Source organism: Pelobates fuscus, chromosome 3, assembly GCF_036172605.1.
Source record: "Pelobates fuscus isolate aPelFus1 chromosome 3, aPelFus1.pri, whole genome shotgun sequence".
Taxonomy (NCBI): Eukaryota; Metazoa; Chordata; class Amphibia; order Anura; family Pelobatidae; genus Pelobates; species Pelobates fuscus.
The window spans coordinates 260300916-260317858 of record NC_086319.1 but is presented as its reverse complement, the minus strand read 5'-3'; the positions used below and the strand labels follow the sequence as shown (position 1 = coordinate 260317858).

The following is a 16943-nucleotide window of genomic DNA, read 5'->3' as shown; positions in this document are numbered from 1 at the left end:
TGTGGCTGGATATAAGCCAAAGCTTAGTAGAGGAAGATGACCATGGTTGGTGATCAGGTTTACTAGTGAAGCTCAGTATTTACTTCTAGATAGTGCATGCCAACAGTACCAGGGTTGCCCACAAGCAGTGACATATTTGTTCAAATTTTATTAATTACATGCATTAATAATATCTAGGAGAACTTCCTCCCCATCTTCCGCACACTTCACACGGACCTGATACGATGGGGGAAACTCTGTGTGTCATGGTTCGGACGGATAAATGCGGTGAAGATGAACCTGTTACCACGCTTGTTGTATCTGTTCCAAACCATCCCGATAGTTATTCCACAAGCCTTCATCAGATCCCTAGGCTCAGCGATATTGAAATTTGTGTGGTTGTCGGGCCCCCCGAGAGTGAAGAGGACACAGCTCACCCTTCCGAAGCACCGCGGAGACACAGGATTGCCATCTATACAGGGATACTACCAAGCCTCCCATCTTCTACGTGTCATCGATTGGCATGTGCAGGACACAGAAAAGCAGTGGGTACATCTGGAATCGGCATTTGCTGGGGGACGTATCCCGATGGTGACGTGGACGCGGGCCCCAATGCGAGACCAAGAACTCAGGAATCACCCCTTTATTGGGGCAACTCTAAGAATATGGTCGATGATCCGATACAAGCTGCAGCTCACGACTAACCCTGCGCCCATGACACCGGTAATACACAACCCCGATCTGGCCGGCGGACTGCGACAGCGGGACATCGAGGGTTTTGGAGTGAGGGAAGTCCAACACCTTCGGGCGTGGTGTACAAGTACGGGACTGAAAACATACGCAACTATGCTAACACAAACCAGGCCTACGGGTCTCCTTCAGTTCCGATACCACCAAGTAAAACATTACTACGCCACCCTCCAAGGGAGACAACTTCTGCACAGAGACCCCACGCAATTCGAGACATTCTGCTCTAGCGGAGAACATTTGACCCAAGGGATTTCGATACTCTATGCAATGCTCTTAGCGTCCGACCAAGGGGCACCGGCGGACTTCCACTCCAAGTGGGAACAGGCCACGGGGGTTACCCTAACGAACCAGCAATGGGAGAAAATACACATACTTGCGCACCAAGGGATACTCAGTACCAAAATGCAAGAACTTAATTACAAAATCTTGACCAGCTGGTACAGGACCCCGTCCAAACTACGCACTATGGGGTTGGCACCCGACGGCACATGCTGGCGATGCAAAGCCGCCGAGGGAACGGACCTGCACATTTGGTGGACATGCCCTCAGATCACAGGCTATTGGCAACAGATCCACGACAAACTCGTGGAAATTCTAGACGAACACATTCCCTTGGAACCTATGCTGCTTAACCACACACAGATGCCTGTACCACGCTACAAGAAATCTCTAATCAGGCATTTCCTCAATGCAGCCAAAAGCCTGATCCCTGCCAGATGGAAATCGACGGACATCCCCGTGATAGCACAATGGATAGACAAAGTGGACGAAACATACACAATGGAGACCCTCACGGCTGAACTACGTGGGACACAGGAGTGCTGCACTCGCCTGTGGACCCCCTGGATCATCTACATGGCCGACCGGGACGGGGCTCGCCGGTGCGGGCCCACCAGGGGCCTGGGAGAGGAGCCGAGGACAGATAACGAGAGCGTGCGGGACACTGGGAAGCAGGACCCCCCCCGCCATCATCCCCGCGCCCCTTGGGGCGCACCCCCCCACCCCTTCCCCCCTGACCAGCTCCCCTACACAGAAGAGAAGTGGACAGCCCGCAGATGGCCACCCTAGCCCCGCACTAGCGCCCAAAGGGACCTGACCGACTTCCTCAACCAAAAGGATTAAGAACAAACGACAAGGGCTCCCACTTCCCTAAGACTGACCCCACACGAATCACGCACGAACAAGAAAGGGACTGATAGAGCCACACATACAACACGGCCGGCTCAGACACCACAGGCTGCCACAAACCGGAGGGAGACGGGGCAGGGAGGGATGCTCACGCAGCAAACTGCTAGAAGACTGGACCGAAGGGTGTACACCCTACACAAACCACCCCCACAGGACGGGCTGGCTCCCTCTGGGAAAAGGGGGACCACACGACCCGGACGGACACTGAAACCAGACGGACCATAGGTACCGCCATAGTATCAAATAGATCACCCAGGGGGTTGGCCAGCACATAGACCCCTCTCCCCCGACCGGGAACCGAGTGACACCTGCAGCCTTTGTGCGACGCTAACCACGCTTGGCAGTACATGATCCCAACATCACCCAATCCCACGACAACGACGATGAGACATAACTGACCCCGACTAACTAGGGATTGTCAATCCTGCCATCCTGAACAAGAGTGCCGCTCGGCGACGGATAGTCGCATCGACATGCAAAGGCATCAACCTAACAGTACGATACCATCAACTCACCTGACTGGCAATGCCGGGATCTTAAAGTTGGGCCACTCCACAAGGCAACACCCTTTATTCCCACTAGAGGACAGGGCACGACCCACTCCCCGAACCGAGGAACCACGGCCTAACCGCACTGCAAGCTATACTCCCAGTCTACCAATCCCCTGAAACACTACACACTCTCTTCGCCCAAAATTCGAGACCATGGGACGGGGGCCCGGGACGGAGGGAGGAGAACGGGAGAAATGCACCCTTAACGGAAATTTTGAGGTTGGAACCATCAACCCCTACAGACCCAAATACAAGCGAAGCCCCAACAGTAGCCCCGTAGTCCACCAGGGAGAGCCATACGGGGTAGGGTACGCTAGAACAGAAGGGGAGCCTCCCAATAGTTCCCACGTGTTGTCCAGTTAGCACACCAGATGCGGTCATTAGCGAAACATTATTACATTGAAGTATGTATGTTGGTTAAATTGTTTTCTACTGACAAAAAAAAAAAAAACCTAAATAAAGAATGTCAAAAAAAAAATAATATCTGCATTTTTGTAGAAAGAAAAACAGGTTCCAGCATGCAGGGGGCGATGCTATAAACCTCCCAGGTGCAATGCATCCTGGGGACATTTGCTTTGTATTGCGAAAAAAAAATTGTAAACATGGGCATTATTTTCAATGGATTTTCATTTGTAAACCAAAAATTATGTTAACCGAGTCGTTTGTAAACCGAGGTCCCACTGTGTTTATATAAAAAAAGATCTTGATAAAGATCTCCAGGGTTGAAACGTTGATCATTTATTTTCATCACTAAACATCGTTAAGAAAATCCAGTGAGTGCTCTCTTCTTTCTATTTTTATATTTTACGCTGTAGCACCTTGGTTTATTCCATAATTCCGAATTAAGGTAGAGTGCCAGATTACTACTTTTTTGTTTAATATATATATATATCTATTTTACACACACTAGAGCTAACTGGAGCTCCTAGCGTGGAAAAGAAGAGGTAGGGAGAGACACTGATATTAAGATAACATAACATGATGCTGTAGGATAACAATGATCTGTTTAATCACTGCTTGTACCTTTTGCACCTCATGTAAAAAATATGCTTAAAATAAATAAATTAAAAAAAAAAAAATATATATATATATATATATATATGGAAGCCCATTACTCAGAGCATGGTCATATAGATATTGCTATTTACACACTGCTGCAGTTACAAGCTATTCTCAGAGTTTGAAGTTGGTGTAGGGTACTTTCTCAGAAACTTTGCAATGATGTCAAGATGCTAAGGTTCGTTTGGTGACCCTGTAAAAAGCACCAGAAACATTAAATTTCCCCACTCGGAATGTGTCGCTTTAAGTAGCTTTTCAAAATGTGTAGTTCCTTTCCAGTTCGCAGCTGAACAGCAGGATAAGACCAAAACAAAAACATTTGTACATTAGCGTTTTAAAATTCTCTTTTTTTATATCATGCAGTGTTCCTTTGGGTTTATTTTATTCATAATTCCACATTTTTATTTTGTAGGATATGTGTGGATACCGCAAAAAGAAAAGGTTTTTTATTTTTATTTTTTTAAACAAAAAAAAAAAGAACTAAATTCATAAACGCACACAGCAAAGGAGTTAAAAGTCTCCATTTCACTCATTATCAATGTTACCACTATTTAATGAATCTTCTATGTTTATGTGCACTGGGATCCCTCCTAAATACTAATGCTGGCTGTTTCATTAGAGCATACGTTTTTAGGAATTTTGGCAGTCAGAATCATAAACACTGGGATCACATGTATCTACAATAGGCAAACCGAGTAAGGAATCCTGGCATCAGCTAAACTTTGGTCTATTGTGGACTTAAAGTGCTAGAGCACGCAGATTTGGCAAAATGGTAGCTTTATGTCTGCTATGGCTTATGTGTACCAAGATATCACCAATAGAGAATTTCAATATATATATATATAAAAAGTTAATCTGGCAAAAATACTACATTACCAAACAGAGTTTTGATACACTTCTTGTATGACATAAGGATTGTCAGGATCCCGCGGGCGGCTGCGAAGGGAGGCTGCAGTCCGCTCGCGGCACTCACCCTCCAGCCGTCCGCGGTCCCCTTCCTGGCGTGCGCTCGGCGGGCGGCATCCTCCCAGCCACGGATGCCGCCCGCGTCTTCCTCTACATCCCCCAGCGGCAGCATGCATGACGCTGCACGCTGGGAGACCGCCCATTTTAATAAACGCCGGGGTCAGCCACCTGACCCGGCGTTAAAGGCACAGTGCCTCAATCACAGTGGGAGGTCTAGATATCTCCCACGTGTGATTGTCAATTATGATTGAAAATTATCCAATCAGAATTAACCTATGGATTTAAATACTTACCTTTCCTGTTCCTCTCTGCCCTGTTGTGGTCTTTGCTTGCTAGTATTGCTACTGAACTTGTGTTTCTGGTTACGTACTCTCTGGCTTGTATATCCGACTTTGTGACTTTCTCCTACCATTTGACCTCGGCTTGTTTCTCGTTATTCTGTCTTCTGGTTCCCCTTACTCGGCTTGTCTCCTGACTATTCTTTGTGTGCGTAGCCCGGCCACGCTAAGGTCCGGTACTGCACCTTTTCTGTGTGTGTGTTGGCGTGTTTGGTTCCCAGAATCGTGACAAAGATAGTATAAAGCAAAACATTTTTCTGATCACAGGAATGTGGGGAAAAAAAAGCACAGATTCTATGGCAATTACTCAGCCATCACTGTGCCAGGACCATGCAAATTAAAATATACAGTTCAAGGCACCTATTTTTGTGTCATAAAACAAGCTTCAATCAAAGTCATAACATCCCCTTATACATTAGATATAGCAGTTATCACAGTGATCCTTTTTTTTTCTTGTTTAAACGACACTCCAAGCATCATAACAACTACACTACACTGTAGTGGTTTTGGTGACAGGAGCACCATGGAACCCCCCCCAGTCAATCCGTTTGACTTATTAATTGGGGTCCACTCCCTGCCCCCACATCCAGCTTTGTGACAGACATACAGACTCCTTCATTGAGCTAAGCCCGATGATCCATGGCTTAGCTGATTGGCTGGGAGCGATCAGCTGACGTTCTCGATCCATACACTAAGCTTTGTACTATAAAGCTTAGCTCATGAGAGATAATGAATACACACGAGCAGGAGCTTCTGGCTCTCACTGGGCTGTAGAATATGTGTGGAGTGGCACCCAGCAGGCAAGAAGTCAAACTGTTCTAAAACAGAGCGCTACTGGCACCATAAACACTAAAGCATGCTGCAATCGTTATGGTACTTGGAGTGTTCCCTTAAGGGGATGCGGTTTTAAATATTTACCTTCTCTCCATTACTGCCAGTAGTGTCATGATCTGGGGTTTGCAAGAGTAACAATGTACAACCACATCATGTTGACATTGCCGTTCCACGTATCACTCTGTTAATATACAGGGTTATCCACAAAACGAGAATTTCAAATTTAAGACCAAAAGACAAAACTGGAACCATAGGTAACTTAGAGTAGAGAATGTTTCCAGTTTGGTTATTTTGACCTTAAATGTGAAATGCACCACTTTAGTAAATAAGACTAATAATCTTCAAGAAAGGAACAAGACATGTGCAAGAGGAAGATCACAGTAACTACAATGCATGAGCTGTAGTCGCTGTAACAGATTGCAGGAGATCCACCTACAGGAGGGTTCTCCTGCCCTGCCCCTCATTTGTCAGCATACAAATGATCCTGCTATTGGTGCAAATTAAAGGGACACTATAGTCACCCAGACCACTTCAGCTCAATGAAGTGGTCTGGGTGCCAGGTCCCTCAGATTTTAGCCCTTCAGATGCAAATATAGTAGTTTCAAAGAAACTGCTATTTTTACATTTGGGGTTAATCCAGCCTCTAGTGGCTGTCTTCCGGACCGCCCCTAGAGGCGCATCTGCGACGCTGGAGGTGAAATTCGCCTCCATCGGGCAGAGCGTCCATAGGAAAGCGCTGAGATATTCTTTCCTATGGACACTTTGCATGCGCGCATGGCACTTGCCGCGCATGCGTATTTGGCTCCAGTGACATCGGACGGGGGAGCTGATGTCAGAGTGGGAGGAGAAGTCACCAGCGCCGAGGGAGCCTGGTGTTGGATTAAGGTAAGTGGCTGAACTGGTTTTAACCCCTTCAGCACCACGGGAGGGGGACCCTGAGGGTGGGGGCACCCTCAGGGCACTATAGTGTCAGGAAAACCGCTTTGTTTTCCTGACACTATAGTGATCCTTTAACCACACTTTACATCACCAGCACTAAGCTCTGGAAGTAGTTTGTCCAGTTAGGAGATTCACATTTTGGTTACCGACTCTGATTTGTCAGACATGTTTAACTCAATACAGCAAGCTTTAAAGAGCAGCTCTGGTACTTGTTGTTTAATTATTTTTGTGGAGATTAGAAAAGTGACCATATCTAGCCTACACAGAATAGGTAACCTTTTTCTCTCTCGTATGTAAATCTGTCAATTCCAAACAAAATGTTTCTCTCTGCACAATGTGTAGGGAGGCGAAACTGACTAGCACATTGCAAAACTTCCTGTGCATAGTCTTAGTTCTGCTTAGTTCATCTATTGGCTTTCTACATATGATTGGCAGAAAAGATGGGTTTGTGGAAGAGAGAGGAGATTTGGGACAGAATAGATGTTAAAGATTCAGAATACTGCAAAACAGATAGTTATTTAGACCAAAAACTATATAATGCAGTAAAGTTGTGTTGAAGCATGAACTGTAATTGTTTTGTGAATGTTGAATAACAATATATTGCTGAAGTGTGACATACCTGAAAACTAGAGAAATTGTCGAAACGGCTTAGTGATCCACATGCTTTTAGCTGTTAGATATCTTAACGTTCTTAACTGGAAAAACACTAAGTGCCCAACAAAGCTAGAATTGTTGGACATAATTAATCTCAAGTATACTTACAAAAGAATGACAAAATGTATGCTCAAACAACATGAACTTTTTGACAAAATGTGGTCCCCTTGGAGATCGTCTTTAACCCATTCATTCTTGGGACGCCTCACAGATAGATAATGTTATGGTCCTGACTGCTTCACATATGAGACCAGTAGTTTCATACAACCTTGCTTTATTGCCGGACATTTACTGATAATTCAGTTACTTAACCCCTTAAGGACACATGACATGTGTGACATGTCATGATTCCCTTTTATTCCAGAAGTTTGGTCCTTAAGGGGTTAAAGGACCACTATAGGCACCCAGACAACTTCAGCTTAATGAAGTGGTCTGGGTGCCAGGTCCAGCTAGGTTTAACCCTTTTTTCGATAAACATAGCAGTTTCAGAGAAACTGCTATATTTATAATAGGGTTAATCCAGCCTCTAGTGGCTGTCTCATTGACAGCCGCAAGAGGCGCTTCCACTTGAGAATGCTTTCCTATGGACTGGCTGAATGCGCACGCCTCCTGCCGCGCATGCTCATTCAGCCGAGGAGGAGGAGAGTCCCCCGCCCAGCGCTGGAGAAAGAGGTAAGTTTAACCCCTCCCACCCACTACAGCCCGGTGGGAGGGGGACCCTGAGAGTGGGGGCACCCGCAGGGCACTATAGTGCCAGGAAAACGAGTATGTTTTCCTGGCACTATAGTGGTCCTTTAACCGTTCACGCCATCACTGAGGGATTCTTGGCATGTTCTTTCGATATCAGGTTGTCTTACATTTTTCTTTCAACACTAACGCTTTGTAAACTGCTGCCTGTTGAGGCACTTTTTTTGTACTCCATTTTCCCCATTTTACTTTCTGTACCTTTACTACAAAATGTTTCAATAAACTACAAAAAGAAAGCGAGAGAATGTCAATGTATTCTTCCAACAATTTCTAAATAAATACACTTATCTGGAGAGATTAATGCTAAATGAAACATTGCTCAACACAAGTTAAAATACCAGTTATTCTGGCCCTCTGGGTTTTCCCCAAGTGGCGTAGTAGAGCTGAACCCTCAATGAAGACAAATATGAAGTGAGCTTTGGACAACATAGAGAGGCCATAAAAATATGGAACCTTCCCACAGCACTCCACTAACGTGCTGCACAGTGTATAACTGATTTGGGGCTTTCTAAATGGAGAACATAAAAGTAGAAATTCAAGATCTACTCTGTTCTAATTTTTTGACAGACAGGAGACAAAATGATGGTGGAACAAAGATAACAATTGCAAAAATTGCTATAGTCATTAACAGACAAACTAGTAATAGCATCAGTAAAAAAAGGGGTTAATTATGATGAACAAACGAATCACAATGCTAACAGTATGAATAAAACAAATATATATGAACAATGATTGATTGCTTAATATGTTCTAAGCAAATATTTCTTGGCAAGCTTTGCCTCGTGCTACAATGTATTAGTCATACAGTTCCATTCTTCAGAAGTGTACACTCAGAATCGCAGGCAGCATTGGTCAAGGTCTGTGGCAACGTCCAACATCATCTGGACAATGGGTACAATGCAAGCTTCAATTGTCTTATAACGATGTTCCTCACAATAATACAGGTCTGCAATGAAAAAAACTTACTGCAAACTGGTTTTATTTACCGTATATACATATATCATACATAATGTTACATAGGCATGGCAAGGAGCTACAGTGCACAATTTTAGAACAAGATGGAGTGGCGTTAGGTAGTATTAATGTTGCAATTCCATAGACATGAGTTAAAAGACACGTAGGTATCGTTAGGTGAAGCGTATACCTGTAAGTAAATGTAGGTTGAGTAAAACAGTACCCCAGTGAGAGGCACAGAGGGTAAGAGTAGAGCATGTTAGAAAACCTCGATAGAGTAGCTGCGGATCACAGTTTACTATGCCTGTCACATACTCTTCCGTCTCTCACAAAATGGCATAGACATATGCTCTACATGCAGATTTCAAAATAAGGTACATAGATTTCAGGTATTTAGGCTCCACTGGTGCTTATATTATGTGTAACTAAATGTGTCTAAAACCGCAATTCAATAAGGCATGCAAAGTGCTTTAAGTGGGATAAAGATGAAAGTTACACGTGGGGTCGAATTGTAGAGTGTACTTCATACATCCTATTCCGCCTCATGGGTCAACTATCCTATGTGTTGGCCAATGCTAACCATAGCAAAAATCAAAATACGGAAGGGGCTTAAACTAGGATGTAATGCTGCTATTGAAAGTTTAACGCCTGCATATTGAGGTGGTTGCCATACCATGTGTTTAATTATATTACAGGTGGGGAGGGGGGTTAAATATCTGTGTGGTCTAATGACGGATTCATAGAAAGGAGTGATGTGAGGCCTGTGTGCATACACAAGTAGATAGGAACAATACAAAATAAAATCTAAGATAGTAAAAGTACAACAAAACCAAGTATAGCAGAGCCAAGTCCTGTGGAGGGCTTCAAGTGGTGACCACTGCAAATAAGCCCTGCGAGGGCTGTCGTAGGACGAAGTTGGTCGCTCTAGCGGGGTTCCAATGGTGGGTCGTTTATGAGGACGGTTGGGGCACCTCCATTGTGAGAGAGTCCTGCGGGAGCCCCAGAGTTGTGAGAAGGGTGGTTGCTTCCTGTAGGTCGTGCACTGCGTGCTGACAGCCCCCTTAAAGAACCGTTAACATACGGTTTAGGAGCCATCTGTATTGCATATTGCAATGTTTGATGAGGGCCGTGACCAGTCTCATGGATCGTCTTCACGCCAGCGTGCTTCCAGAAAGATTGTGGTAGAAAGTAAGTGCCTGACCTTCAAAGTTGTATGGTGTTTGTGCTTTGACTGCTGCTGGAACCGCCGTTTTACCTCCGATGTTCCGAAATTGGATCACCATATCCCTTGGAGTGGTCTCTAGAGCTTTCTTTGCTTTTGGGATGAGAAAGCAGCGGTCTAGCCCCACTGCTTTGGCCTGGAGTGGAGGTAACAAGGCCTCTAGGAGGTGAGGTAGTGAGGTAACTCTGCTGCTGTCACTTCTTCAGATATGCCTCCAATCTTGATATTAGGTCTGCACTGCATGTCCTCCATAGCCGATCCTGCGCCAAGTGGAGCTGTCCGAGTTTGAGTAGTTCCCACTGTATAGAGGCCATACTTCGGCTGTGTTTTGCAGAGGTAATCTCAACTGTCTCCATTCTGCCTGTGAGGCCTTTGAGGTCAGCCCTTAGCGTCTCCACATCTGTTAAGATGTTTGTTTGCAGGTCGGCAAGGAGTGCCTTCAGGACAGCTGTCATTGTGGGCAATGAATCCGGGTCTGGCGGTGCTGGCGCTGGTGCCGGTCTGGGAGGTAAGATCACATCCTTCTCCTCCCCTGGTGAGAAGTTGTCAGAGAGCTCAGAGTAAGTCTCCGGGTAGTGGGCCATTTTGAGCCTGGTCGAGCCCTATGCCTGCCGCTGGAGGTCTCCGATATTGAGGCCCATGTGGGGCTTATCTGGCTTTGGCTTTTTGATCTCTTGACCAATTGTGTCTCCGTTGCCTGTTGCCACTGTCACCCACTTCTCCAAACTAGGTTCGGTGCTCAAAAAAGGGGTATTTTGCTGTGTGTACAAGGAGCTCTATTGGAGTGTGACCATTCAGCTCTGCCGCTAGATTCCACCCCCTGCAAACTGGTTTTAATGTAGATAATGCTACCTACAGTGTTTTGCACAATTTCAATGTTTTATTATTTTGAACAGATTTTTGTGTTTCATATCAGCAAGTTAAAGTATTTTAAAAGTCTATTAGAATACATTCACACCTTTCTCTTTTTAAGATTCTGAATGTTCTGCACTCTCTCGTCAGTTGTGAAACATAGCTAGCCTTGGATTTGTCAACAGTCCAGATAACATTTGCGGAGAATAGATGATCAACAAACATCAAAGTAACGCCTTTTGTTAGAAATGTGTACCATGCTTTCTTTGGAGTAAAACTATGATTACAAGACACACCATGGGATCCCCATAATGTTTATTTTATTTACCTAGTGGACCTTAAAAAGTGTTCAAAAGACAAATAAAGCTTTCAGATTTGGAGTGCCAATGATATGAAGGTTTCCAAAAAAAATCATGATGATGACTGCTATTTTTGCTATTGAGATATTAAATAACTTGAAAAATAAGAGAGCCATTGTCTATCCAAATCTACCATCAGCTATTCAAACTGTTCCTCACGGACAAGAAATTCTAGTTCAACTACCAACAGAAACATTGGAAGATTCACCTAGTAATGCAGGTTCAGGTGCGGATGATGATGACTTTTAGTGTGATGTAGGAAGTGAAGACCCCCAGTTATTCAATCAATAAGATTTGGGTTTACCCAATGATTCTGAAGGTCTTTTAGGCTCCAGATTACAAGAAAATATTTATCAGTAGCAAAATAGGTTTCATGTGGTAATTTAGCACAAATAATTTCATGCAGTCTCAAAATCCGTCATAAAAACAGCTGTATGTGAGGAAGCACCCCAAATTCATATTGGACCATCATAAAATTTTGAAAAATCTATATTTTTTTTATGTCTCTCTGTTTCTTAAGCCTGTGTAATATTATTAAACTGTATTATCAGTCATATTATTTTTGATGGATCATACACAGTAAGTGAGCACAGGCACAGTCCTTGTAAGATCATGCCTACAACTCATTCTGTTAAACATATCAATCACAAATAAATCAAATCACCAGTACACGATCACCCCATGACTGATCTGCCTTACTGTTTATATGTAAAATAAATAAATAAATCGAAACCCCATCCATCAAGTATTACTTCCAATAAGCACATTTCTCTCCAGGAAACTGAAATTATGCTGCACTTGACATGTCCAGTTCTCCCAGTAAGTTAGTAGCTTGGTTGAGCATTGTTTTCCTTTATACCGTAGGTAATAAAGCCAAGCTACCAGTATTATTTCTTGAATTATCATCATAGCAACACCAAAATAAAAGTAAAGAATAAAAAATAAACTTAAAAAATGTAGGACTTATATCAACAGGTAGCTCATATATAAGCCATGTGTCAACAAACAAAACCCAGTTCTGCATATGGCATATCAAACTAGAGACTCGCTAACTACCATTAAAAAATCCAAAATACACTAGCACTTGGGTACTTGTGAATGTAACTTAGGTCAGGAGTGACAGCATCTCAGTTGTTATGTACGACTCCTTTACATTTCTCATAAAATATAAAAATAAAAAAGGTATAATATTTTCCATGTTGGATACTTTGCAATCACTTTGCTACCATTAGAGGTCCCACAAACTTTGCCAAAAAACTGTGGCAACTAATAGGTGCTCTTGAACACTACTCACGACAACAACAATATTTCCTGAATCTGTATACTCCATACCTTCTCGCTGGCTCCTGTGCCTTTCTCTATCCTTTCTTTTTCTAACTTCTCTATTTTTTCCACTTTGCTTTTATCTTAAGTCTTATCTAGTCAATACAAAAACTCAATGTTTTGTTTGTTGATACATAACAATTGGTCGGATGTTATTGACTATTCAAGTGACCGTGGTAATAAATGCTCTAGCCTAGACAACACTTTGTAATATTGTATCCTACTATATTTGAAACTGTTTTATAGTGCCAAGCTATTGACGGGGCTTGTTAGACATTCATATGTGGGTTTTTCGGAACCTATGTTTCTATGTTCTTAAAAGTGAACTTATCAACACCAAAATAAAAGAAATAATGAATTAATAAAGAAAAATATGTGGGGTAGCTAAATTAACCTTTAATTCTTATCTTGACGAAAACATTCCTGTCACCAGGAAGTGTCCTACACACACTAAAACTAAACCACATGGAAACCTCAACTTTACTTTACTTGTGGAACACTGTTGATGAGCCCTCTTCAATCAATGATTGTGTGAGTTCCAAAGTGATCTGGAACACCAAGTTTTTACTGCTATACTGCTGGCATAGAAGTAAAGTCCAAGAGGGTTGCAGAGATGACATTTTATTCTGTTCAAAGTGACACCAAGTCATGTTTGAAATAACAAGTACACTTTAAAGGCAATCTAAAGCACTGCAGTTGGAATTATCTATTAGAAACGTACACAGGGCACTAGAGATGATGGGCCCACTACGCATACAGGCCATTACCCTTTCTTCATACCCAAGAGACATCCACTACAACATGCTTCTCATTTACAAGCGATGCAAGTTCTGAGACAGACATGAAGACAGATAGATATTAGACCCAAAGGTTTGAATGTCACTGGTATACTGTCACAGGATGTGTTGACTCACATGCCTATGAAAGCTGCTGATTGACTATATACTCAGTACAGTCATACTCGTGTGCAAATCAATTGATTTCCTGACAGTTTATGGTATTCATTGATTCCAAATTTCAGTATCATGTCATTATGGAAAGAGCTCAAAAGACCATGTTCTCATTCAAATATGCCTTAATACTAAAATAGAATTTCTAATAACAACAAAAAAGGATGGCAAAACAAAGACTTGTCTTTTCACTATCGGGACTGGCTTTTGACCCTAGTTTCACTGTTTTTTTTTTGGCGTCTCTCAATTCACGCACACATCCGTAACTCTGTCTCCTTTTCTTTGCTGCACTTCTTGTTGTATTGAAAATGTCAATAAAAATGTCACAAGAAAAGCAATTGACATATTTTTGTCTTTGCAATACAAGGGTAAGCACGTCAGTTAGACATAAAGTGAAGCACAGATACCTCATTTTTGAGTTCATTAGAAGCACGAATACAAAAATAAATTGGAATCAAAACACACAAGGCAATTTCTAGAAAAATTCACTTCTGCAGTACATAACTATGAAGCTAGGATTGAACAGACAAAGAAGATATTTTTCAAACACAGAAACATCCAAGAATTCCCGTAGGGGACATTTTAGAAAGAAGAGGGATAGAGGTCTCTTGCGTTTCATATATGGAATTATGCCTCACTGTGCTGCTTTGGAGATTTGGGGATTAATTCACGGAAACAGGAAATTGCTGGGAATTAGTGAAAGAACTGTGCATTATAGAAAAAATTAGTCTAACTGTGAAAAAGAAATATCGAAATCAGCTATTTTTCCACTTTGAACGTGTTAGATTAAAATGTGCAATACTGCTGTAAATGATCAGTTTAGTAAAAAGTCCATTGTTTGTAAAAGATTGAGCAACTGCGGAAAGAAACACTGAAGCTTTGTGAAGGAGCAAAACTAGAGAAAGTAATTTCAAGTGTATTAGTAAGATTTTCAGGAATTGAGATAACATAATTAGTGTCTGGCCTGCTGGTGCCACTGAGACAGACAGGTAACACTGTGCCAGAGTATTTCTTCATCACACACATGCTCACTACAGGTCTGGAGACTATCATTATTACTTGGGATAAAGCCTAGGAAACCACAGTGGGGGTGCCTGTAACAACGAAAAATCAAACTGTGAATGACATCTAAGTATCAATGCACAATAATAGGCTGTAATGCAAAAAATAAATAAAAATAGAACCAGCAGCCACAGTAAGGTTGGATGACACAATGTTTGTATGCCAAGTTTCTGTGCAGAACACCAATTAACAAGGGAAACAGTAAGCAGCACAGTCTAAATATTCAACAATATATCACTGAGCCCCAGAAATCTGAAGGTTTCCAAATATAAATATGTGCAGAAAGCAGGTCCTACCTTGGGAAACTGAGCAGATGATAAGCAGTAAAGTCCCCGTACACAGGGTGAGATGTCCAAAGGTACCAGCCATGGGATGTAAACTCATCTGTGTAGGCTGCATGTGTCTGTAGCAGCAATTAATATCCACTGATCGAGTCACAGGACCATTACAGCTTGCTGCCTTCTTATTAAGATGTATCCACCTAGCCCCACTGTTAGAATTCACCACAAATCCTTAAAAAAATATATATAATATATATATATATATATACAGCCAGCTCTCTCTTCTATGGCCACCTGATCCTTCTAAAATAACTAATAAACCCCTTTCAATAATCCAATAACAGATTCCCAGCTAGCCTACCTCAATCAAATTAAAATAATCGAACCCCTTATAATAACTAAAGAGCTCTGCTTTTGCCCTGGATCTGTACCCTCATAAGCAGACAGTGCTTCCTCTTTCTGGGATCAGATCTCCAACCCCCCCGGGATCACTGTGTCCCGCCTCTTGCTCATGGAAATGCAAACCTAGCACTCTGCTCAGCTGATTCCTGCCTGACCCCGGGATACTCACTGCGATTGCGCAATGCTTGGAAAACTATTGATTCTGCCTCAACGTTCCAAATTCTTCATACCGGCAGCGCCATCTACTGCTTTCCGTACTGAACTGCAGGGATGTCCCTAAATGGCTGTTAAAATAAACTGGGTTAGTAGAACGTACAGTTGGGGATTCATTGTGAAGTGTGTGACCTAAGATTTGAAATTCACTTTGAAGTCATGATAATTCGCAATAAAAACATAATAGTAACCATGATATGTTATAGATGCAGGGATATTCTCATCAGTTTAATAATGAATTGCAAAATCAATACAGCGGTACGGAATTTGCAGGCGCTAAATAAATAATAAAATAATAATAATGCTAAACTGCGACTACAGTAGAATTAGAGATATTTTTTCCCCCAGATTAGCTAGTCATACATAGTATTCTAGATTCCAGAAAGACTCAAATCCTTCAGGTTCAACCTTTAACCTTCATGTCATGATTCCCTTTTATTCCAGAAGTTTGGTCCTTAAGGGGTTAAAACCATTACTTTATGTTGTTGATCCAAAAGAAGGCAAAAAAAAAAAAAAAAATCCCCTTTGATTTTGCAACTCAGATTTTAATTTGGTGAAATGTGAGAGTTTAATGAATAATATTCATTAATCCAGTAATGGTAACATATTTTCATTCTTTTATTGATTTTTTTATTTTATTGTGATTTGTTAAAATTTTATATTACTTTTCCTAAATTGGGTATTGGCTCCAAAACGTCATTTCACTCTCAGATATGGGACTGAAATCATCACATATTTTTATGTGAATAAAATAGTACTGTGCACTTGGTTGCGTTATGCTGACGTCTTGTAAGTGCTTGGTTATTCTATGGAGTGATGTGTGTCTTGGTAGAATATGTTAGAATTAGTATTACCATGTTTGGATGCCAACTGAGATTTTTTTTTCTATAAAAATGAACCTTTAGAAGTTGTCTATACTATTCCTGTTTATTTTTATTTATACATTAGAGACTTTTTCATATCTATAAATACTCAAAATCATGTACCAATTAGTGTTAGCTACCACCCACACTTAGATCAATCTATGTAGTCATGACCGGAAATCAAGATCAATATCACCATATTGCTGAATGGCCATGGACAACAGTAACTATGCATGCACTGCGTACTTTTTTTTATGGTGCCAGGAGGCCCTAAGTGAAAAAGGTAAGTTTCGTTACAAGACAGTTTTGTGAATGGGGAGTCACTTTAACCCCTAGAGGTAAGAGAGTGCCCGGAGGCAAGTTTATTTAGTTTAGGGGTTCCCAACCCAGTCCTCAAGTACCCCCTACCAGCCAAGGATTTAGGGATTATCCTGTTGTGTTTCTTTTTCTAAAAACA

General features: G+C 42.1%; 1 protein-coding gene across 2 annotated transcripts in view; it reads right to left on the bottom strand.

Annotated features, from left to right (window-relative positions):
• The window catches only part of ADAM9 (ADAM metallopeptidase domain 9), a 126891-nt gene extending 111372 nt beyond the window's left edge, over window positions 1-15519 (bottom strand). The window contains exons 1-2 of one of the 2 annotated variants that reach the window (XM_063448416.1): window positions 15440-15519; window positions 15024-15239 (exon numbers count right to left, since the gene is read on the bottom strand). In XM_063448416.1, the coding sequence (XP_063304486.1) occupies window positions 15024-15126 (103 nt within the window). In that variant the 5' untranslated portion in view covers window positions 15127-15239; window positions 15440-15519. Of the gene's footprint in view, window positions 1-15023; window positions 15240-15394 lie in introns of both variants that reach the window. The other variant, XM_063448415.1, reaches the window with a different exon arrangement.
• Between the last annotated feature and the right edge of the window lie 1424 nt (window positions 15520-16943).